General features: G+C 56.7%; 2 protein-coding genes and 1 pseudogene across 2 annotated transcripts; 1 reads left to right on the top strand and 2 right to left on the bottom strand.

Annotated features, from left to right (window-relative positions):
• Nucleotides 1–1,352: 1,352 nt before the first annotated feature.
• On the bottom strand, nt 1,353–3,267 carry LOC121849891 (annotated as a pseudogene).
• A 960-nt stretch (nt 3,268–4,227) lies between these two features.
• On the bottom strand, nt 4,228–9,427 carry LOC103191450 (claudin-16-like). The gene is made up of 5 exons (XM_042339166.1): nt 9,275–9,427; nt 6,264–6,366; nt 5,864–6,028; nt 4,681–4,908; nt 4,228–4,346 (listed from the first exon to the last, which is right to left on the bottom strand). Exons 1-5 carry the CDS (start codon nt 9,386–9,388, stop codon nt 4,258–4,260), a joined length of 699 nt encoding a protein of 232 aa, XP_042195100.1. The 5' UTR covers nt 9,389–9,427; the 3' UTR covers nt 4,228–4,257.
• Nucleotides 9,428–18,372: 8,945 nt separating this feature from the next.
• LOC103191449 (claudin-1) lies at nt 18,373–24,137 on the top strand. Its single transcript, XM_007912437.2, has 4 exons — nt 18,373–18,977; nt 22,618–22,782; nt 22,995–23,079; nt 23,701–24,137. The coding sequence occupies exons 1-4, from the start codon at nt 18,755–18,757 to the stop codon at nt 23,861–23,863; spliced, it is 636 nt and encodes a 211-aa protein (XP_007910628.1). The 5' UTR covers nt 18,373–18,754; the 3' UTR covers nt 23,864–24,137.
• The last annotated feature ends 375 nt before the right edge of the window (nt 24,138–24,512 follow it).

Below are 24,512 nucleotides of genomic sequence, written 5' to 3'. Positions count from 1 at the left end.
AGCCGCTGCCGGCTCCGGGGGGAGTGACAGCCGCTGCCGGCTCCGGGGGGAATGACAGCCGCTCCCGGCTCCGGGGGAAGTGACAGCCGCTGCCAGCTCTGGGGAGAGTGAGAGCTGCTGCCGGCTCCGGGGTAGATGTGCCTAGCCTGGGCTGGGCCAGGCTAGGCTTCGCTAGGCTGGGCTGGGCTGGGTCGGGCTGGCCGGGGTCAGGCTGGGTCGAGTCGGGCTGGGTCGGGCTGGGCCGGGCTGTGCTGGGTCAGGCTATGCTGAGTTGGGTCAGCCTGGACTGGGTCGGGCTGGGTCGGGCCGGCCTGGGCTGGGTCGGGCCGAGCCAGGCTGAGTCGGTCTGGGCTGGCTCGGACTAGGCTGGGCTGGGCTGGGTCGTGCTGGGCTGAGCTGGGTCTGGGCCGGGCTGGGCTGAGTCAGGCTGGGCTCGGATGGGCTGGGCCGGGCTGGACTGGTTCAGGATGGGCTGAGCTTAGTTGGGCTGGGCTGAGCTGGGTTGGGCTGGGCTTGGCTGGTCTGGGTCGGGCTGGGTTGGGCTGGGCTAGGCTGCCTGTGCTGAGCTTCCTGGGTTGGGCTGCCTGCGCTGGGCTGGGCTAGGCTGGGCTGGGTCGGGCTGGGTCCGGCTGGGCTGGGCTGGTTCGGGCTGGGTCCGGCTGGGCTGTGCTGCCTGGGCTGAGCTGCCTGGGTTGGGCTGCCTGCGCTGGGCTGGGCTAGGCTAGGCTGGGCTGGGTCGGCTGGGCTTGCCTGGGCTGGGCTGGATTACCTGGCCTGGGCTGCCTGGGCTGGGTCGGGCGAGGCTAGGCTGGGCTAGACTGGGCCGGGTCGGGCTGGGCTGCCTGGGCTGAGCTGCCTGGGGTGGGCTGCCTGCGCTGGGCTGTGCTGAGCGAGGCTAGGCTTGGCTGGGCTGGGCTTGGCTAGGCTGCTGGGTCGGGCTGGGCTTTCCTGGGCTGGGTCAGGCTGGGTCGCGCTGGGCTGGGCTGCCTAGCCTGCGCTGGGCTGGCTAGGCTTGGTTGGGCTGGGCTGTGCCGGGCTGGCTAGACTGGGCTAGGCTTGGCTGGGCTGGGCTAGGCTAGGTTGTGTCGGGCTGGGCTTGCCTGGGCTGGGCTAGGCTCGGCTGGGCTGTTTCGTGCTGGGCTTGCCTGGGCTGGGTCGGATTGCACTAGGTCTGGCTGGGTCGGGCTGGGCTGGGCTGGATCGAGCTGGGCTGGATCGAGCTGGGCTGGGTCGCGCTGGGCTGGATCGGGCTGGGCTGCTTGGGTTGGACTGCCTGGCTTCGCTAGGCTGGCCAGGGTCAGGTTGGGTCGAGTCGGGCTGGGTCGGGTCGGGCTGGGCCGGGCTGTGCTGGGTCAGGCTATGCTGAGTTGGGTCAGCCTGGACTGGGTCGGGCTGGGCTGGACTGGGTCGAGCCGGCCTGGGCTGGGTAGGGCCGAGCCAAGCTGAGTCGGTTTGGGCTGGCTCAGACTAGGCTGGTATGGGCTGGGCTGGGTTGTGCTGGGCTGAGCTGGGTCGGGCCGGGTCGGTCTGGGCTGGGCTGGGTTGGACTGGGCTGGTTTGGGCTGGGCTGGGTCAGGCTGGGCTGGGTCGGGCTGGGCTGGGCTGGGTCGGGCTGGCCGGGGTCAGGTTGGGTCGAGTCGGGCTGGGTCGGGTCGGGCTGGGCCGGGCTGTGCTGGGTCAGGCTTTGCTGAGTTGGGTCAGCCTGGACTGGGTCGGGCTGGACTGGGTCGGGCCGGCCTGGGCTGGGTCGGGCCGAGCCAAGCTGAGTCGGTCTGGGCTGGCTCAGATTAGGCTGGGCTGGGTTGTGCTGAGCTGAGTCGGGCCGGGTCGGTCTGGGCTGGGCTGGGCTGGGCTGGGTCGGACTGGGCTGGTTTGGGCTGGGCTGGGCTGGGTCAGGCTGGGCTGGGTCGGGCTGGGCTGGTCTGGGCTCGGCTGGTCTGGGTCGGGCTGGGCTGGGTTGGGCTAGGCCACCTGTGCTGAGCTGCCTGGGTTGGGCTGCCTGCGCTGGGCTGGGCTAGGCTGGGCTGGGTCGGGCTGGGTCCGGCTGAGCTGGGCTGCCTGGCCTGGGCTGGGTTAGGCTAGGCTTGGCTGGGTCAGGCTGGGCTGGGTCAGGCTTGGTCAAGTCGGGCTGTGTCGGGCTGGGCCGGGCCGGACATGGCTGGGTTAGGCTGGGTCGGGCTGGGCTGATTTGGGCTGAGCTGGATCGGGCTGGGCTGGCTCGGGCCAGGCTGGGCCGGGTCGGGTCGGACTGGGCTGGGTCGCGTCGGGCTGGGCTGGGTCGAGCTGGGCTGGGCTGGGTCGGGCTAGGCTGGGCTGGGTCGGGCTGGGCTGGTTCGGGCTGGGTCCGGCTGGGCTGGGCTGCCTGGGCTGGGCTGCCTGGCCTGGGATGGGCTAGGCTAGGCTTGGCTTGGCTGGGTCAGGCTGGGCTGGGTCAGGCTTGGTCAAGTCGGGCTGGGCCGGGCATGGCTGGGTTAGGCTGGGTCGGGCTGGGCTGATTTGGGCTGAGCTGGATCGGGCTGGGCTGGCTCGGGCCAGGCTGGGCCGGGTCGGGTCGGACTGGGCTGGGTCGCGTCGGGCTGGGCTGGGTCGAGCTGGGCTGGATTGGGTCGGGCTAGGCTGGGTCGGGCTGGGCTGGGTCGGGCCGGGCTGGGCTGGGTCGAGCCGGGCTGGGCTGGGCTGGGTCGGGCCAAGCTGAGCTGGGCTGGGTCGGGCCGGGCTGGGTCGGACTGGGCTGGGTCGGGCTGGGTCGAGCCGGGCTGGGTCGGCTGGGCTTGCCTGGGCTGGGTCGGCCTGGGCTGGGTCGGCCTGGGCTGGGTCGGCCTGGGCTGGGCCGGGCTGGGTCAGGCTTTGTCAAGTCGGGCTGGGTCGGGCTGGGCTGGACTTGGCTGGGCTAGGCTGGGCCGGGCATGGCTGGGCTGATTTGAGCTGAGCTGGATCAGGCTTGGCTGGCTCGAGCCAGGCTGAGCTGGGTCAGGCTGGGCTGGGCTGGTTCGGGCTGGGCTGTGTCGGGCCGCGCTGGGCTGGACTGGGTCGTGCTGGGCTGGGCTGGGTCGGGCTGGGCTGAGCTGGTCGGGCTGGGCTGAGCTGGTCGGGCTGGGCTGAGCTGGCCGGGCTGGGCTGAGCTGGCCGGGCTGGTCGGGCCGGGTCGGGCTGAGCTGGCTGGGCTGAGCTGGCCGGGCTGGGCCGGGCTGGGCTGGGTCGGGCTGAGCTGGCCGGGCTGAGCTGGCCGGGCTGGGTTGCTCATACACGGGAGTCGAAGGCATACATCTTGGCCGTCACCGTCCGCTCTGCCTGTTGCTGCGGCGATGATGATGCTGGGTCGGGCTGGGCTGAGCTGGGCTGGGCTGCTCTGGGTCGGGCTGGGCTAGGCTGCCTTTGCTGAGCTGCCTGGGTTGGGCTGCCTGCGCTGGGCTAGGCTGGGCTGGGTCGGGCTGGGCTGGGCTGGTTCCGGCTGGTTCCGGCAGGGCTGAGCTGCCTGGGCTGGGCTGCCTGGCCTGGGCTGGGCTAGGCTTGGCTTGGCTGGGTCAGGCTGGGCTGGGTCAGGCTTGGTCAAGTCGGGCTGTGTCGGGCCGGACTTGGCTGGGTTAGGCTGGGTCGGGCTGGGCTGATTTGGGCTGATTTGGGCTGAGCTGGATCGGGCTGGGCTGGCTCGGGCCAGGCTGGGCCGGGTCGGACTGGGCTGGGTCGCATCTGGCTGTGCTGGGTCGGGCTGGGCTGGGCTGGACTGGGTCGTGCTGGGCCAGGCTGGGCCGGGTCGGACGGGGCTGGGTCGCATCTGGCTGTGCTGGGTCGGGCTGATTTGGGCTGAGCTAGATCGGGCTGGGCTGGCTCGGGCCAGGCTGAGCTGGGTCAGGCTGGGTCAGGGTGGGCTGGGCTGGTTCGGGCTGGGCTGTGTCGGGCCGGGCTGGGCTGGACTGGCTCGTGCTGGGCTGGGCTGGGTCAGGCTGGGCTGGGTTGGTTCGTGCCGGGTCGAGCTGGGCTGGGTTGGTTCGTGCCGGGTCGGGCTGGGTCGGGCTGGGCTGGGTCGGGCCGAGCTGGGCTGGGTCGGGCTGGGCTGGGTCGGGCTGGGCCGGGCTGAGCTGGGCCGGGCTGAGCTGGGCCGGGCTGGGCTTAGTCGGGCTGGGCTTAGTCGGGCTGGGCTGGGCTGGGTCGGGCTGGGCTGGGCTGCGTCGGGCTGGGCTGGGCTGAGCTGGGCTGGGCTGGGCTGGGCTGAGCTGGGCTGGGCCGGGCTGGGCTGAGCTGGCCGGGCTGGGTTGCTCACACGCGGGAGTCGAAGGCGTACATCTTGGCCGTCACCGTCCGCTCTGCCTGTTGCTGCGGCGATGATGTCCTCTCAGCGCCCGAGACTGCAGCCAAAGGAAGAAACTGTTAATAAAATGACGTTTCCCCCGGCGTTGCAGTCGGAAAGCAAAACACTTAACAATCCCAGTGAGACCCAGCGAGCGGGAAACACAGCCTCCTCAGCGAGATAGACAACATCCGGGTGCAGCGTCAGTGTGGGGGGAGGGGGGTGGGGGCGGTGTGGGGGGATGCGGGTGGTGGCGAGAGCCACAAGCTTGTGACATGGAGGTGGGAGTGAGAAGTTGAGATGGCAGGACGCTGAGGGAGAGATGGGCGAGGTGGGGACACAGGTGGGCATTGCCCTGTGAGGAGGCGGGGCTCAGATGGGCGGGCACTTACCTGTGAGGAGGCGGGGCTCAGGTGGGCGGGCGCTGACTGTCAGGAGGTGCAGGCAGCAGGTGAGGAGGCTGCCCGCGAGCAGACAGGCCAGGGCACCCGCCATGCCCAGCCAGCACGACCAACCCCACTCGTACTGCACACCCAGAAACACGTCCTGTGCCAGCAGCGTGGAGCGCTCCACATACACATCCACCGCGTACCACAGCGAGCCCACCAGCCCAGGCACTCCTGTGGGCAGTAACACACCACAACACACAGTAACACACCACAACACATAGCAACGCACCGCAACACACAGCAACGCACCGCAACACACAGCAACGCACCGCAACACACAGCAACGCACCGCAACACACAGCAACGCACCGCAACACACAGCAAAGCAACGCAACACACAAACCACCGCAACACACAGCAACACAACACAACCACACAGCAACACACCACAACACACCGCAACACACCACAATTCACGGTAACACACCACAACCTCACGGAAACACACCACAACCTCACGGAAACACACCACAACCTCACGATAACACACCACAACCTCACGGTAACACACCACAACCTCACGGTAACACACCACAACCTCACGGTAACACACCACAACCTCACGGTAACACACCACAACCTCACGGTAACACACCACAACACACGGTAAGACAACACAACACACGATAAGGCACCATAAAAACACGGTAAGACACCATAAACACACGGTAAGACATCATAAATCACACGGTAACACACCATAAAACTCCGTAACACACCATAAACATAATGTAACATACAGTAACACACCGTAACATACAGTAACACACCATAACATACAGTAACACACCATAACATACAGTAACACACCAGAACTGGCACACCTGTGGGCAGTAACATACAGTAACAGCAGTCACTGACCTGCTATACATCCCCCGCCCTGTCCATTCCACCATTGACATTCAGGCCTTCAACCTGTCTGCCTCCACCCTCTGGAACTCCATCCCACAGTCCCTCCACCTTGCCCACTCCTCTTTGACCACGCCTTTGGCCACCCTCCAGCCCTCCCGATCCTAACCCCCAGCTCGGGTCAAATCCCTGTCTGTGCAATGCCTTTGGACATCCTCCTGACCTGACAGTCACTGTGTAAATGTAATTGTTGTTGATGTTGTTGGGGTTGCCTTACCTGCCAGCAGCAGGAGGACTCCAGCGAGGAAGCAGACCCTGGCTTTGCCGGGTAGCTGGTCAGGGAGAAGTTTGATACAATCCAGGCCGAGGATGAGGATGAGGAAGGCGATGCCAGCGAGGATGTCGGCAATGATCATCACAGCCCGGGTCAGCACCAGCTTCACTGCCGAGCAGGCGAGGAGCGAGAGGTGAGGCTGGTGTTACTCAAGGAGCTGCACGTTCGGCTCCCGTTTGCCATGTTTGACGTGTAATTGCCACATGTTTGCCATATGTTTGCGCGCGTTTGCCGCGTGTTTGCGGGATGTTTGGTGTGTGTTTCCTGTGTGTTTGCTGCATATTTGCCAAGTGTTTGCCCTGTGGTTTGCCCGCGGCCTGTGTCGGGTGGTGCTGGGACTCACACGGGTGCTCAGCCAGGATGGAATCGTGGTTGTCACACGTGCGAATGCCGTCAGTAGTGCTGGTCACACATTCCCACCACAGGCCCCGGCATTTCTGGCTGACCTGCAGGAGGAGCCGGGCACAGTCACTGTGGAGACACTCACACCCACACACACACCCTCTGCCCAGCCTCGCTGCCCACCACAGCCTGGGCACAGACACGGCAGAGACACTCGCTCCCCCTCTGCCCACAGGGAGCCGGGCACCGAGACCCTCAGCCACTGGTCAGAGGCCACTGGTCAGAGCCACAGACAACAGGAGAATTTGCTCCTTCACTTTTGTCATTTAAATGTTCTCTCTCTTTTGCTCTCCTCTCTCTCGCTTTCTCTGTCTATCTCTCCCTCACTACCTCCTCCCTCTCCCCTTCCTCTCCCACTCTTAGATAATTATTTGGGGAGGACAAGTTTGCAGGGCTATGGGGAGAGGGGGGAGTGGGGTTGATCAGGGCTATGGGGAGAGCGCGGGGGAGTGGGGTTGATCAGGGCTATGGGGAGAGCGCGGGGGAGTGGGGTTGATCAGGGCTATGGGGAGAGTGGGGGAGAGGGGTCGATCAGGGCTATGGGGAGAGAAGGGGGAGTGGGGTTGATTGGGGCTATGGGGAGAGTGGGGGAGAGGGGTTGATTTGGAAGCTCTTTTCAAAGAGCCGCCACAGACACGATGGGCCGAATGGCCTCCTTCTGTGCTGTATAATTCTATGATTCTTTCTCTCTCAATAATAACTTGTAGTTTCATTCCACAACTCATATACGGTCACGTTCCAGAGCATCCCTCCCCCTCTCTGCCTCGTTTTCTCTCTCTCTGTCTCGTTCTCTCTCTCTCGCTCTGTCTCGTTCTCTCTCTCTATCTCGTTCCTTCTCTCTTTGTCTCGTTCTCTCTCTCTCTGTCTCGTTCTCTCCCTCTCTGTCTCGTTCTCTCTCTCTCTCTCTCGCTCTGTCTCATTCTCTCTCTCTGTCTCTTGTTCTCTCTCGCTCTGTCTCGTTCTCTCTTTCTCTGTCTCGTTCTCTCTTTCTCTGTCTCGTTCTCTCACTCTCTGTCTCGTTCTCTTTCTCTCTCTGTCTCATTCTCTCTCTTTGTTTCATTCTCTCTCTCTGGCTCGTTCTCTCTGTCTTGTTCCCTTTCTCTCTGTCTCGTTCTCTCTCTCTCTCTCTGTCTCATTCCCTCTCTCTCTGTCTCATTCTCTCTCTCTCTCTCTGTCTTGTTCTCTCTTTCTCTGCTCGTTCCCTCTCTGTCTTGTTCTCTTTCTCTGTCCGTTCTCTCTCTCTCGCTCTATCTCATTCGCTTTCTCTGTCTCATTCCCCCTCTCTCTGTCTCGTTCCCCCTCTCTCTGTCTCGTTCCCCCTCTCTCTGTCTCGTTCCCCCTCTCTCTGTCTCGTTCTCTCTCCAGAATGAGGGCAATTTAATCTTTTATTTTTCTCTATTTAACTTGTAAACACAGTGTTTAACGTGTGGTGTGAAGGGCTTTTAAGCACGAAAAACTCCACTGAGGTCATGTGGGTGGCTGGGCTCTGCTGCTCAGAGGGTTAATGTTAATCATTACCGATAATAGAGGGTTAATGTGTGTTGAGGACAGTTAATGATTACTGTTATTACGACCTGGTCCTGGCCTGTCCCTGTGGCTCTGCACGTCTCCCTCACAAGGGTCAGTTACTGCGCGTGCGAGAGGCCGCTCCGACAACCCGTCACCATCGCCCCCGGATCACAAAGGCCATCATTAAACTGCGCTTGTGTGGCTAATGGCATCTCCTGTTCCAGCCACTGGGTTAATAACCAAACTTGGCACATTCTTTCTTTCAAAATCACCATTCAGACACGTCTCACGGTTTCTCACACAGCAACCAGCGGCTTCAGGAGAGTGTCTCAGCACACAGAATTATAACAGGTTCACAGTGGAGAGAAAGGCCATTCAGTACATCACTGTCTGTGCTGGAGCTCGCTCCCCCACTGGAGCTCTCTACTCTAACCCCATTCTCTGCTCTCTCTCTCCCCATGGTGTCTGTGCTGGGGCTCGCTCCCCCACTGGAGCTCTCTACTCTAACCCCATTCCCTGCTCTCTCTCTCTCTCTCCCCATGGTGTCTGTGCTGGGGCTCGCTCCCCCACTGGAGCTCTCTACTCTAACCCCATTCCCTGCTCTCTCTCTCTCCCCCCATGGTGTCTGTGCTGGGGCTCGCTCCCCCACTGGAGCTCTCTACTCTAACCCCATTCTCTGCTCTCTCTCTCCCCATGGTGTCTGTGCTGGGGCTCGCTCCCCCACTGGAGCTCTCTACTCTAACCCCATTCCCTGCTCTCTCTCTCTCTCTCCCCATGGTGTCTGTGCTGGGGCTCGCTCCCCCACTGGAGCTCTCTACTCTAACCCCATTCCCTGCTCTCTCTCTCTCTCCCCCCATGGTGTCTGTGCTGGGGCTCGCTCCCCCACTGGAGCTCTCTACTCTAACCCCATTCTCTGCTCTCTCTCTCCCCATGGTGTCTGTGCTGGGGCTCGCTCCCCCACTGGAGCTCTCTACTCTAACCCCATTCTCTGCTCTCTCTCTCTCCCCATGGTGTGAGTGCTGGGGCTCAGTCCCCCACTGGAGCTCTTTACTCTAACCCCATTCTCTGCTCTCTCTCTCTCCCCATGGTGTGAGTGCTGGGGCTCAGTCCCCCACTGGAGCTCTTTACTCTAACCCCATTCCCTGCTCTCTCTCTCTCCCCATCGTGTCTGTGCTGGGGTGGATTCGAGCCTCCCAGTGATTGTATGAAGCAGGTCGGTAGCTGCGATGCTGAGTCAGCGCGGACCCGCCTGGTGATGGTGAACAGCCGGTTGCCGTCTGTGATCAGACGTGGCTCTCAGCGAGTGAGATAGTGAGGGAGGGAGGAAGGGAGGAAGCTAGCGCACAAACTAAGGAGCGAGAGAGGAAAGGAGGGAGGGATGGACAGAAGAAGATAGCAGGGGGGGGTTTCGATCCACGTGTCCGCTACGCCTCGTGCCCTCACCTCCAGGCTGTCATCCGAGTTGACCATCCAGCAGTCAGTCCACGTGGCCACAATGAGGAAGGTGACTGCGACAGAAGCCATGAGAAACCCAACGTAGGGCAGAGCCTCTCGCATTGTCCCCACACTCACATTCACACTCACACACACAGCCCCCTCCAAACACACACAGACACACACACACACAGCCCTCTCCACACACACACATACACACAGCCCTCTCCACACACACTCACACAGGCCCCTCCAAACACACACACACAGCCGCCTCCACTCCCCCTGCGAGGAGTCTCGCTCACAGCACAGTTTGGTCGTCCAAAACTCCTCTTCCAACTGGAGGCTGACGCGAGCTCTGGTCCGTGGCTGGTGTCAGGGTGGGGGCGATGGGGACTGTGTTAATGACTGAGCTGAGTGAGGAATGTGGCCAATCAGAGGCTCTGAGGGAGTCTGGGCAGTGCTCACGACCATCGGCAAAAAGCAGGTTAAGGAGCGGGTGAAAGTGATGCTATTTTGCCTCTCGAATCACCTTTAGTTCAGGTGAGACGTTAACCCGAGCTCCACCTGCACCACGTTCTGGCAGGAATTAAAGCTCCTAACAGTGTTGTTGGGAACCGAGAAGGGAGTTTTTCTCTCCTGATGTCCTGGCCAGGCATTCCCTGGATAAGTCAGTCAATTATTGGTGTGGTTTGGTGGTTACACTCAGCACAGAGCAGGGCTGAGATCACGTTCATTTTTTCACTGAATGTTTTTTAAAAAACAACTTCCAAATTCACACAGGATTTCAGAATTTTACCTAACTTCTGGATTTCACCTTAAATTCTGAGCCCAAGCGGTCTTAAGGCTATGACTGGGGTGAATTTTGAGGCTCTAATGTCTGATGTCTGAACAAAATAAAGTAATAAGAGGTGCAATAAAGAGTGAGAAAAATCTTACGAGGGATATTCAAGAGCAACAGTGAAAGCTTTTATAAATATATTAAGAGAAAGAGAGTGGTAAAAGGGAATGTGGGCCCATTAAACACTACAATGGACAATAAGGAAATGGCAGGCTTGTTGAATAAATACTTTGCTTCCATTTTCACAATAAAGAGGACAAAATATCAGGGGTATAAGGTAAAGTAAAGTAAAGTAAAGTAAAGGGTAAAGTAAGCCAAAAGAGAAGAACTAAATGGATTTAATATAAATTTAAAAAATTATAATGGAGAAAATAATGGGTCTAAAGATAGACAAATCTCCAGGACCTGATAGATTCCATCCCTTGGTATTAAAAGACATAGGGGAGGAAATTGCAGATGTGTTAGTCATAATTTTCCAAAGCTCTATATCCGGGAATTGTGCCCTTGAATTAGAGAATTGCAAATGTCACTCCATTATTTAAGAAGTGGGGGAGGGAGAAACCAGGTAACTACAAACCTGTCAGCTTCACTTCAGCTGTGAGTACGTTACTGGAATCTCTCATCAGGGACAGAGTGACTGAGCACTTGGACAAGTATGAGCTAATCAAAGAGTCAGCGAGGATTTGGGAATAGGTAGGTCATGCCTGATGAATCTAATGAATTTTTTGAGAAGGCCACTAACATGGAGAGTGTCTGTGGATGTCATCTAAATGGACTTCCAGAGGCATTTGATAAGGTTCCTCACAAGAGGTTATTTAGCAATAATAATAGCGCATGGAATGGGAGGTAACCTTGCAACGTGGCTTGGTAATTGGGTAGGAGGCAGGAAACAGAGAGTAGGGAGAGGGAAACGTCCTTTGATTGTTGGGACATGACAAGTGGTGTCCCCCTGGGGTCTGTACTCAGGCCTCAGCTTTTCACCATAAATATAAATGACTTGGATGAAGGAATAGAGAGTTTTATATCAGAATTTGCAGATTACGCAAAGTTAGGAGGCACAGCAAATTGTGTAGATGGGAGCAGGAAGATACAAAGGGACTTAGATAGATTAAGTGAGTGGGCAAAACTGGGCAGATGGAATTCAATGTGGGGGAATGTGAGGTCATCCACTATGGATCTAAAAATAGCAAAACAGAATATTTTCTAAACAACAACAAAATTACATTTGTATTGCGTCTTTTACATCGAGAGGATGTCAAAAATGGTGAGAAACTAGGAAATGTGGAAGAGCAAAGGGATTTGTGTGTCGACATATAAATATCACTAAAAACAAGGGCAGGGATTGGAGTTTGGGGTAAGGCAGGGTGAGGGGGTGGGAGTGAGGGGTGTGGGGGTGGGGCAGGGGGTATTGGGGTGGGAGTGGAGATGAGGTGGGGAGGTCGGGATGGAATGGGGGTGAGGCAAGGGGTGGGGTTGGGCCTGAGGCAGGGTGAGGGAGAGGCGGAGGGGGTATTGGGGTGGGAGTGGAGGTGAGAGTGGGGTGTTGCTGGCAGAGCAGAGCCCTGGATGCTCAGAATGTTCTGGTTCTTTAGCTGATGAGAACATACTGTCTGTGCGGCTCCCCCACCCCGACACGCACACACAAGGCTGGTCTCTGAGCTCTGTGCCACACTGTGCTGAGTACAACTCAACCTCACAACAATGTCGCTGATCCTGGCTCCCACGCCCTGTACGTCCGGTCCCACACTCCCCCCGCGTTCACTCCCTCTCTCTGGGTAAAGTTGTTCACTCTGACTTGAGCCAATTGTGCACAGCAGAGTCCCACAAACAGTTGTGTATTGAGTGACCAATTTATTGTAAATATATTTTTTAAGGGATTATTATCCCCGGAAAGCGATCCGTCCATCGACTAACAAGCGGGTTCCTCCTTACTGCTGGTAAACAGAGGTGTGTGGGGTAAGGAAACTCGCCCAATGTTTTGCCCGGCCGGGAATCAAACCCAGGTTTGAGGATATATTTTGAGGAAAAGTCTTTCACACAGTCGTGGGACTAATGTATATTACATTAAGGTTGTTAATATTGAAAGAGACAAGGCAAAGTGTTTAATCTCCTCGAGCTTCTCTATATCTGCTCACTTGCGGCTCAATGAAATGTTCAGTGTTTATTGTGTTAACAGCTGAGGGCTGTACACGCGGTTTCTGTGCTGTAAAATCTAATGTAAGCACCTCTCTCAGGGCTGCTGGCAGTCAATGGGATTCGCTGCTCAGTTCTGGTCACCACAGAACAAAAAGGATATTGGAGAAATCGAGAAGATACAGAGGAGGGAAACTATAATTATTATAGGATATAGTACATAAGGAGTTTGGGACATCTGTGCATGTGACCACCAGGAAGGTGAAGGCAAACTAGATGGACCTTGGTCTTTTTTCGTCTAGAATTTCTTATGTTCTTATGCTCACACAGGGCTCGGCAGCAATCGTTCAGCTGGCCTCACAGTGAGAGTCTGATCACTGTTTTACCTCCATAGACACACACCTGGTACTAGCTGCTGATTTGAGGTGCAGCAGTGAGCACAGCTCTCTCTCCCCCAGCGCTCTCTCTCCCCCCAACGCTCTCTCTCCCCCAGCGCTCTCTCTCCCCCAGCGCTCTCTCTCCCCCAACGGTCTCTCACTCCAGCGCTCTCTCTCCCCCAGCGTTCTCTCCCCCCAGCGCTCTCTCTCCCCCAGCGCTCTCTCTCCCCCAGCGTTCTCTCCCCCCAGCGCTCTCTCTCCCCCAGCACTCTCTCTCCCCAGCGCTCTCTCCCCCAGCGCTCTCTCTCCCCCAGCGCTCTCTCTCCCCCAGCGCTCTCTCCCCCCAGCGCTCTCTCTCCCCCCAGCGCTCTCTCTCCCCCAGCGCTCTCTCTCCCCCAGCGTTCTCTTACCCCAGCACTCTCCCCCAGCGCTCTCCCCCCAGCGCTCTCTCCCCCAGCACTCTCTCTCCCCCAGCGCTCTCTCTCCCCCAGCTCTCTCTCCCCCCAGCATGTAGCTGAGGCCTCAGCCTGGACCAGGAGCTCAAGGAGCAACAGAAACAATGAATGGTGTAAAAAAGAGACGCCCAAAGCCATTTCATCGCAGCTGCCGTTGTCAGTGACTGAGTGAATCACAAATGAGTTTGTTACTAATTTAAGCCATATTTACGCCCAGCGTCGGTTGAGGAGAGACCACGGCAGCCGGTCTGTCAACAACACTGCGTCACCTACCCGGGCAGCATCCTCCTCACAACAGGGATGGGGCAGGGTGTCCAACATACACGCTGATCACCGTGATCAGCCGGATGTCTGACATGTTGCACATCAATGTGCTTGAGAGTCTCCAAAGGAGACTCGAGGTTCCATGTCTGTCACCTCCAATTGGGAATTTCTGTGTGTTGGGTTCAGGCCTGAGAGCAGTTACTGCGGAACAAACTCCAAACATACACTTTACATGAGATCCTGTGAATCCCTCAGAGGTTCTGATGATAAACTCTGGATGTAATGTTCTGGTGTTTATTATTATCATCATCTCACATTGTGGATTGTGACGTATGCAGTAGTTTATTGTGATGTGTGGAAAGTGTGTCAAAAAAGACTGGAGATGAAAGTCACACAAGTGGGGGGGGGGGGGGGGTGGAGCTCGTTGGCCAGGACACAGCGAGAGGAACTCCTTTCACTTTTCCAATCTCGCTGCGGGATCTTTAACGTTCACTTGAACTGACACTGAGCTGAGTTTAACGTCTCCTCTGAAAGCCGGTGCCTCCAGTGAAGCTGAGGAACACAGAGCTGTGAGTGTGAGCATCCAACCCCACCCTCACCCCCCTCCACCACCAGGGAGCCAGCGCAGGGCAGAGAGAGGTGAGGTGTTTCCAACACAACAAATGACATTTATTCAGCGCCTTTCACGTCGGGAGGACGTCCCAAAGCGATGAACAGTCAGGGATTTGGACCAGAGCTGGGGTTTGGGATCAGGAGAGGTCGAGGGCAGGGAGGGTGGGAGTAGGAGGGTAAGCAAAGTGGCAATCAGCTCGGCCCAGCCCAGAGCCGCCAGAGTCAAACCCAGCAGCTGGAAGATCTTGAGACGAGCCTTGAAGGAGGCAAGAGAGGGGCGAGGTGGAGGGACTGTGGGATAGGAGAAGGAGAAGGAGAAAAATTGTTGTGAAGTTGTGTGTAAGGCAGGAGGAGGGGGAGAGGTTTGAACTTGTTGATGGATGAGGAACAGAATGTAGTTACACATTCTCCCAGTGCTCTCTCTCTCCCCCAGCGTTCTCTCTCCCCAGTGCTCTTTCTCCCCCAGGTCTCTCTCTCGCCAGGGCTCTCTACCCCCAGCGCTCTCTCTCCCCAGCGCTCTCTCTCCCCCAGTGCTCTCACTCCAGCGCTCTCTCTCCCCCAGCGTTCTCTTACTCCAGCGCTCTCTCCCCCAGCGCTCTCCCTCCCCCCAGCACTCTCTCTCTCTCCCCAGCACTCTCTCACCTCAGCGCTCTCTCTCCCCCCAGCGCTCTCTCTTTCCCCCAGCGCTCTCTCCCCCAGTGCTCTCTCCCCCCGGTGCTCTCCCTCCCCCCAGCTCTCCCTCTCTCTCCTCTCAGGTCTCTCTCTCTCCCACCAGCTCTCTCTCTCACCCCAGCACTCTCTCCCTCTCTCTCCCCCCAGCTCTCTTTCGCTCTCCCCCCAGGTCTCTCTCTCTCTCTTTCCCCAGGTCTATCTCTCCCCCCCCCGTGCTGTCTCTCTCCCCCAGCGCTCTCTCTGTCCTCCAGGCCTCTCTCCCCCAGAAGTCTCTCTCTCCCCCAGCACTCTCTCTCTCCCCCAGCACTCTCTCTCTCCCCCCAGCGCGCTCTCTCCCCCCAGCGCTCTCTCCCCCCAGCAGTCTCCCTCCCCCAGCTCTCTCTCTCTCTTCCCCCAGCTCTCCCTCTCCCTCCCCCCCATCTCTCTCTCTTTCTCTCCCCCCATCTCTCTCTCTCTTTCTCTCCCCCATCTCTCTCTTTCTCTCCCCCCGGCTGACTCTCTCTCTCTCTCTCCCCCCGGCTGACTCTCTCTCTCTCCCCCAGGTCTCCCTCTCTGCCCCCAGGTGTTAGAATTTAAACTTTTTGTATAATGTTAGAATCATAATAGATGTTGCGAACGGGTTAACTTTTAAGTTAAGTGTTGGGGGACAACTGGACTGACACTCATGATTAACACTCAAGAGCAACAAGAATAGCAGCTAACGAGCGAGTTGCTTAAACTAGAGGACGTTGGTACCATCCCGGGACACTGATAAGAAATAACCAGTCACTTAAAAGGAATGTATTAATGATCCCACACCACAAAATAATGAGCACCAGATACAGCCCTAAACTGATCAATCCTCTATCTTAGACAATTAGATCAGATAACAGGGATCTTAAGGATAATGTGTATGTGTGTGAGGCACTACACCCCATGAGGTGCTCACGTACACCCGACATGATTTCAGCAGGTGATCTAATGTCCGCACCATGACTGGATGAACATCGGTATAAGAGTTCCGATAACTTTGTGAACGGGACTGTCCCAGGTCACGGAGACAAGGATACAGGAGATGGGGCCATCCCGGGCTGCGGAGACAAGGATACAGGAGATGGGGCCATCCCGGGTGCGGAGACAAGGATACAGGAGATGGGGCCCATCCCGGGTGCGGAGACAAGGATACAGGAGATGGGGCCGTCCCGGGTGCGGAGACAAGGATACAGGAGATGGGGCCATCCCGGGCTGCGGAGACAAGGATACAGGAGATGGGGCCATCCCGGGTGCGGAGACAAGGATACAGGAGATGGGGCCCATCCCGGGTGCGGAGACAAGGATACAGGAGATGGGGCCGTCCCGGGTGCGGAGACAAGGATACAGGAGATGGGGCCGTCCTGGGTGCGGAGACAAGGATACAGGAGATGGGGCCGTCCTGGGCTGCGGAGACAAGGGTACGGGAGATGGGGCCATCCCGGATCGCGGAGACAAGGGTACTCAGATGGAAGACTGTTATAAGATCTGTTGATTGTGCCGGCCTTTGGTCTGACCCATCGGGATATTGGGGAATAACGAACAAAAAATAATAAAAGAGTCTGATATCTGGTTGCAAACGGATTATTACCTGATTTTATTTTCGAACAGATTTGGCGTAGTCGGCAGGATTCCCCAGTAAACAGACAAGGGAGGTACAATCAAGCCTTGAATCAGGTGTCTTAAGTCCACTGGTGCGTGTGAACGACATTCAAATATTTTTGATATATTGTGTGTCAATGTGGAAATTGTAAGTGATGGAGTAACTTTCGGGCGTTCGAACAGTCAGTGGGAAATCCCACATTACCTCCGGGTAAGGAGAGGGACCGAGACCGACAGTAATTGAATGTTGATTTCAATTGTGACTGTGGGCGCTGGAAATAACCTGTTGGTTACGACTGAGCTGTGAAACTCGAGAGAAAGCTCATTAAGAGAGTTTGCCTCCTGGAAGTACCATCCTCCCTCCCAGGTTGTGTGACCTTGTACTATTATTCTGACTTTGTATTATCTGTCCTTTTGTACTATCAGGTTGTGTAACCTTGTATTATTTTTCTGATTTTGTATTATACTCTTTTTGTAGTTTTGTGATATCTCATGTTCATTCAGTATCAAGGTGGGGACTGTTAGAATATACACTTTTTGTATAATGTTAGAATCATAATAGATGTTGCGAACGGGTTAACTTTTAAGTTAAGTGTTGGGGGACAACTGGACTGACACTCATGATTAACACTCAAGAGCAACAAAAGGCAACTCTCAAGAATAGCAGCTAACGAGCGAGTTGCTTAAACTAGAGGACGTTGGTACCATCCCGGGACACTGATAAGAAATAACCAGTCACTTAAAAGGAATGTACTAATGATCCCACACCACAAAATAATGAGCACCAGATACAGGCCGCACCATGATTGGATTAACATCGGTATAAGAGTTCCGTTAACTTTGTGAAAGGGGCCGTCCCGGGTCACGGAGATAAGGATACGGGAGATGGGGCCATCCCGGGTCGCGGAGACAAGGATACGGGAGATGGGGCCATCCCGGGTCGCGGAGACAAGGATACGGGAGATGGGGCCGTCCCGGGTGCGGAGACAAGGGTACAGGAGATGGGGCCGTCCCGGGTGCGGAGACAAGGGTACGGGAGATGGGGCCGTCCCGGGTGCGGAGACAAGGATACTCAGATGGAAGACTGAGAGCTGGAAACACTAAGACTGAGGATATCAGATGGAAGATTGAAAGCTGTCGGCAAGAAGACTGACAGTATGAAGACTCAAACTTGTGGGCTGGAAAGACACAGTGTTGAACTCAAGATATCTACGGTGGTATTATTCTGTTATAAGATCTGTTGATTGTATTGGCCTTTGGTCTCTGACCCATCGAGATATTGGGGAATAACGAACGAATAATAATAAAACAGTCTGATATCTGGTTGCAAACGGATTATGACTGATTTTATTTTCTAACACAGGTCTCTCTCCCCTCAGCGCTCTCACTCTCGCCCCCCAGCACTCTCTCTCTCCCCCCCCAGCTCTTTCTCTCTGCCCCAGCGCTCTCTCTCCCCCAGCGCTCTCTCCCCCCAGCATGTAGCTGGGGCCTCAGCCTGGACCAGGAGCTCAGGGAGCAACAGAAACAATGAATGGTGTAACAAAGAGACGCCCAAAGCCATTTCATCGCAGCTGCCGCTGTCAGTGACTGAGTGAATCACAAATGAGTTTGTTACTAATTTAAGCCATATTTACGCCCAGCGTCGGTTGAGGAGAGACCACGGCAGCCGGTCTGGTCAGGTGAGCTCGTTGGCCAGGACACAGCGAGAGGAACTCCTTTCACTTTTCCAATCTCGCTGTGGGATCTTTAACGTTCACTTGAACTGACACTGAGCTGAGTTTAACGTCTCTGAAAGCCGGTGCCTCCAGTGAGGCTGAGGAACACTGAGCTGTGAGTGTGAGCATCCAACCCCACCCTCACCCCCCTCCACCACCAGGGAGCCAGCGCAGGGCAGAGAGAGGTGAGGTGTTTCCAACACAACAAATGACATTTATTCAGCGCCTTTCACGTCGGGAGGACGTCCCAAAGCGATGAACAGTCAGGGATTTGGACCAGAGCTGGGGTTTGGGATCAGGAGAGGTCGAGGGCAGGGAGGGTGGGAGTAGGAGGGGAAGCAAAGTGGCAATCAGCTCGGCCCAGCCCAGAGCCGCCAGAGTCAAACCCAGCAGCTGGAAGATCTTGAGACGAGCCTTGAAGGAGGCAAGAGAGGGGCGAGGTGGAGGGACTGTGGGATAGGAGAAGGCGATGGAAAAATTGTTGTGAAGTTGTGTGTAAGGCAGGAGGAGGGGGAGAGGTTTGAACTTGTTGATGGATGAGGAACAGAATGTAGTTACACACAGACAAGTTAGGACAGAGGCTTGGACAGCAGTGGCTGGGGATCTGCTGTGTGTGAAAGGTGTGGCTCTGCTCGTCACGCATATCAGCCCCCCCCCACCTCCCTCTAACCCAGTCCTGCCTGGACCTGAGTAAAGGAAGCAGCTAACCTCACACTCACAGCTCATTGTCCCTCACACAGCAGCAGACAAAGCCGTCGTGTTGGGTTTGGTACTGTTGGTTGGCTGTGGTGTGTTGCTGGGAGCAGAGAATGGCTAACTCCGGGTTCCAGCTGCTGGGTTTGACTCTGGCGGCTCTGGGCTGGGCTGGGCTGATCGCCACCGTTGCGCTGCCCCAGTGGAAGATGTCATCTTACGCCGGAGACAACATTGTGACGGCGCTGGCCATCTACGAGGGGCTGTGGATGTCGTGCGCCGCCCAGAGCACAGGCCAGATACAGTGCAAAGTGTACGACTCCCTGTTAGAGTTGGACAGTGAGTGACCTGGAAGGGGGGAGGGGTGGGCAGGAGAGAAGTGGGGGGGTGGAGATGTGGCGAGAGGGGGAAGGGGCTGGTGAAGGGGCAGAGGGGAGGGATGTGGGGAGGTGGGACGGGGTGGGGAGGTGGGAAGGAGGGAAGGGAGAGGAGGAGGCGCAGGAAAGAGTGTGATGGGAGAGGAGATGGTGAGGGTGGGAGATGAGAAGGGGAAGGAATTGGGTGGGGAGGGTGGGGGAATGCATACATCCGGCTGAGCTCTTTTTCTCTTTCTTTCTAACTTCCTTTGTATTTAAACGCAGAGACATTGTGCAGTAACAGCTTTCACAGCAGTTTTAAGGTTAAGGAGTTATGTGGGCTCTTAGGGTTCAAGTGGCACCAACGGTTTGTGTGTATGTGTATTTCACCAACAAAACATACAGTCACTCCACTTTTCAGTGTATCCTGTGAAGTGCTTTGAAACGTCTCTAAGATGTGATAAGGTGCTATATCAAATGCAAGGATTATTATTATTGTGTGTATGTGAGAGAGGGTTGTGTGTGTTTGTGTGTATGTGTGTGTGTGTGTGCGGTCGGAGAGCAATGCTGACAGGACAAGACGTGTCAGAAGGAGAATCTGCCGCATTTTTTCAAATCACTTTTCTATAAGGCTGAGTTTTCGGCTGGCTAACTTACGGAATTTCTTATCAGGTTCCTCAGTCAGAAATACACAATAATCCACTTTCTAACTTCAATCAGCAACAAGTTACACACGGAGCAACATCTCCAGGACATTGTGTAGTTTAGATAGTGGATTCCTTGATTAGACATTCGGCAAATTAGACTCCCTTCTTGTCTCCCCACCCCCACTCCACCTCTTCTTCTCTCTCCTCTTCCTCCCTCTCCTCTCCCTCCCTCTCCTCTCCCCATTCTCCTCCCACCGACGGCACTCAGGTCCGTGCTCAGTCTGTCCCCCGGGGCTGGAGGTGGTGTGGGCGGCTCCGCGCTGTCACCACGCCCGGGGGCACACGACATGCGAGCGACCAGCGACTAACAGTCTGAAAACAGCGTCGAGCCCAACCCTGTCCCCACACAGCAGCTCCAGCAGCGGCTGCTTATTATTTTAGGTTAGGTTTTTAAGGTTGGCAAAAGCCAAGGCTTGGGGGGAGCCCAGAGTGTGTGTTGGGGTAACTGCTGGAGTCTAACCAGCTAAACCCACACAGCTTGTGGTCCAGCCAATGAGCCAGTCTGGGCTGTGCAGTCATCAGCAGTGCCCTGGAATACTGTGGACCTGTCTGGCTCAGGAACTGGACTAGAGACCATCAGTGATGTCAAGGCATTGGAGACCGTGCAAAGGAGATTGACCAGGATGGTACCAGGAATGAGGGCCTTCAGTTATCAGGAGAGGCAGAGAAGTGAGGATTATTCTCCTTGGATCAGAGAAGGTTAAGAGGAGACTTAATAGAAGTTTTCAAAATTATGAGGGATTCGATAGGGTACAAGGAGAATCTATTCCCACTGGTGGGTGGGTCGGAAACCCGAGGACACCGATTTAAAATAGTTGTTAAAGGAAACAGAGGGGAGGGGAGGAGAAATATTTTCACACAGCAAGTTGTTGGGATCTGGAATGCATTGCCTGAAAGGCTGGTGGAAGCTGATTCAATAACAACTTTTAACAGAGAAGTAAAAAAGTAGAAAAGCACAGACACGATGTGCCGAATGGCCTCCTTTGGTGCTGTACAATTCTATGATGATAATTATTTTGGGAGGACAGGTTTGCAGGTCTTTGGAGAGAGCGTGGGGAAGTGAGATTGATTTGGAAGCTCTTTTCGAAGAAATAGCACAGACACGATAGGCCGAATGGCCTCCTTCTGTGCTGTATAATTCTATGATTCTATGAATGAAGCAGGTCTTGCTTATCGAGCACATGGTATTATTGTGTGGGTCAGAGTGTTCCGGCGTTATCCACTGAGCCATTGGCAAGGAGCCTCACCCGGAATTCACTTCTCCAGGAATCAGGCAATAGGCTGAAAATGTGACATCTCACATATGATAATCATCACATTATAACTATTGCAAAATTTTATCACATGGGATGTGTTGGTCTGCAATCCAAAAGCTATTGTGTCCAATTGGTCACCAGCCTGTGATTGAGGCTGGATCCCATTTGCTGGGCTTCCCAACCTGGAGTGATGGGCTCTGGCAATTCTGAGACCATCACCCGCAGACGCTCAGCCTCAGCTGGCTGGCAGGGGGGATGGCTGGCTGGGGAGGGGATGGCTGGTGGGGGGGCGAGGCTGTCTGGCTGGGGGATGGCTGGCAGGGGGGGTGGCTGACTGGGGGGATCGCTAGCTGGGGGATGGCTGGCAGGGGGGATAGCTGGCTGGGGGTGGCTGGCAGGGGGGATGGCTGGGGGGATGGTTGGCTGGCGGTGGATGGTTGGCTGGGGGTGCGTGGCTGGCTGGGGGTGATGGCTGGCTGGCGGAGATGGATAGCTGGGTGGGGGTGCCTGGCAGTGGGGATGGCTGGGTGGGGGTGGCTGGCAGGGTGGATGGCTGGCTGGATGGGGGTGGCTGGCAGGGGGGATGGCTGGCAGGGGGGTGGCTGGCTGGGGGGATGGCTGACTCGGTGGGATGGCTGGCTGGGGGAGGATGGCTGGCTGGGTGGCGGTGGCTGGCAGGGGGGATGGCTGGGTGGGGGTGGCTCGCAGTCGGGGTGGCTGGGGGGATGGTTAGCTGGCAGGGGATGGCTGGCAGGGGGTGTGTGGCTGGCTGCGGAGGGATGGCTGGCTGGGGGGGATGGCTGGCTGGGAAGCTGGGGGGCTGGCGGGATGGCTGGCTGAGAAGCTAGGGGAATGGCTGGCTGGGGCCTGGGAGATGACTGGTTGGGGAGCTGGGGGGATGGCTGGTTGGGGAGCTGGGGCTGGGTGGATGGCTGGTTGGGGAGCTGGGGGCTGGGTGGTGTGGCTGGTTGGGGAGCTGGGGGCTGCGAGCTGGGGTGATGGCTGGCTGGGGGCTGGGGGATGGCGGGTTGGGGAGCTGGGGCTGGGGGATGGCTGTTTGGGGAGCTGGGGGCTGGGGGGATGGCTGGTTGGGGAGCTGGGGGCTGGGGGATGGCTGACTGTGGGCTGGGGGATGGCTGGTTGGGGAGCTGGGGGCTGGGGGATGGTTGGCTGGGGAGCTGGGGGCTGGGGGATGACTGGCTGGGGGGCTGGAAGCTGGGGGGATGGCTGGCTGGGGGGCTGGGGAGCTGGGGGCTGGTGGCTAGGGGATGGCTGGCTGGCTGGGGAGCTGGGGGCTCGGGTCTCGGGGAATGGCTGGCTGGGGAGCTGTGGCCTTGGGGCTAGGGGGATGGCTGGCTGGGGAGCTGTGGCCTTGGGGCTAGGGGGATGGCTGGCTGGGGAGCTGTGGCCTTGGGGCTAGGGGGATGGCTGGCTGGCTGGGGGGCTGGGGGAATGGCTGGCTGGCTTGGGGGATGACAGAGAGTAACAGAAACGGGGTGAGATGCAGGGATAGAGACAGTCAGAGAGGAGGGGTGAGATAGAGGGATGAAGACAGAGAGGAGCTGTGAGTACAGGAACAAAGTGCAGAGTGACAGAGGGAGTGAGGAATGACGTGATGGGGGTGTGAGTGAGTGTTGCTCACCCTCTCCCTCTCTCTCAGGTACGCTGCAGGCCACACGAGCGCTGATGGTGATCTCGCTGCTCCTCGGAGCCCTGGCCATTCTGGTCGCTATCACCGGCATGAAATGTACCAACTGTGGTGGCGACGACAAGGTCAGGAAGAGCCGGATTGCCACCATGGGGGGTGGCCTCTTCATCGTCGCAGGTATTGGGGGGGGCTCTTCATCTTCATTATTTCAGGTACTCGTGGAGTGGGGGGGTGGGGAGGTGGTCATGAGGGGTAGGCATTGGAGGTGTGACCGGGAGGGCAGGAGCTTTGCTGTGGAATTTTGTGTCTATCAGAAGATGACGGAATTTGGATTACGAATAATGTCTTTGCTCTCCCTTTCTCTCTCATTGTCTCACTGTCTCACTCAGGCCTGGCTGCACTGGTTGCCACTGCCTGGTATGGGAACGGAGTAGCCCGGGAGTTTTACAGTCCCTTCACCCCCGTCAACACAAGGTAATTTTAGACTGTCACTCAGCGCTGACACCCTCAATCCTTCACCTCCTCTCTCCAGACACACAGTAGCCGGGTGGTGGCATGGTGGGGGTAGGGGGCAGTCCGTCAGCAGGATCTGGAAGGGTAGACCAGTCCCACTCAACTCCTCCTTACTTAACCCTCAGGTAAGGTGGTCCTAGTTGGACACACAGTGGGAAACCTTGCCAGACAGTAGCGAACTGTGTAGTTTTAGCTGGTTAGACTCTAGCAGTTACCCTAATGCACACTCTGGGTTTCCAAAACCTTGCCTCTTGCCAACATGCGCCTAATACTTTTCAGAATTAGGTAAGCAGGAAGCATCCCTCCAGGGAATGAGAGAGAGAGCGCATTCATACCAACAATCTATGTCTGGGATTTCCATGTGTAGGTGGATGGAATTCTCAGCTTGGTTTGGATAGATTTAAGCACCATGGTGGGTTTCCATGTGTGCAGACACCCGGCTGATCACGGTGACAGGTTTCCATGTGTGTCAGATGCCCGGTTGAGCTATGTATTGCAGTCAGTGAGATGCTGTGGTGTTTAGGGGTTGGGCTGGGTCTCGTTCGCCCTCTGACCCTCTCTCTCTCTCTCTCTCCGTGGCAGGTTTGAGTTTGGCCACGCCCTGTTTATCGGCTGGGCGGCCTCTGCCCTCACCATCCTGGGGGGCTCCTTCCTGTGCTGCTCACTGTCCAAGAGCGTAGGGGGGTCATATCCTGCCCGGGGCGGGCAGTACCCGCGCTCCGCACCCCCCAAGGACTACGTGTGAGGCGGAGCCTGGGTACCTCAGCCAAAAATGTCTTTGGTTAAAGTTCTGGATCTCTTGTTGCCTTTGATGATGGTTCGTTTCAGGTGGGACAGGAAAGGGCAACAGCTCTCGGTCTATTCCAGTTCTTAACATCTCAGATTTTAAACAGTAATTGGCTTTCCGTCCTCAGGTCTTGTAACAATACTGTAACCTCTCAAAGTGTGTTTTTTTTTACATTTGTTAAAGTTTAAGTACAGTGTAACCAGGAAATAAATAAACATCTCTTCATAAGAAACTCCTCTCTCAGCTCAAGGTCCTGTCACGCACTGGGTCAGGGTTAAGGTTAGGTTTAAGGTCAAGGATTAGAGTCATGGTTAGGAGTGGGAGCAGTGTTGGGTATCGGGGCAGAGTTAGGTCATGGGTGAAATTTAGGGTCAGGTTTCAGGGTCAGTATTTTACATCCCTGGACACCCCTGGAGAGAGTGTCTCCACACACCGATATTGAATCTGTGAGCCGTGTGAGCAGTCAATAGAACAATGGCCATTTATCCAGCACCTTGTTTTCAGAGAAAATGGAAAAGAAGTAAAGTAGTTGCCAGTTAAACTGAGTGTGAACAGGTGTGAGCTGGTGTGAGATGTGGCCAGATTCTCGACAGTAATTCTCAGTGTG

Source organism: Callorhinchus milii, unplaced genomic scaffold (genome assembly GCF_018977255.1).
Source record: "Callorhinchus milii isolate IMCB2004 unplaced genomic scaffold, IMCB_Cmil_1.0 Scaffold11, whole genome shotgun sequence".
NCBI classification, from domain to species: Eukaryota; Metazoa; Chordata; class Chondrichthyes; order Chimaeriformes; family Callorhinchidae; genus Callorhinchus; species Callorhinchus milii.
The sequence above is the reverse complement of the archived record's forward strand: the minus strand, read 5'-3'. Positions and strand labels throughout refer to the sequence as shown.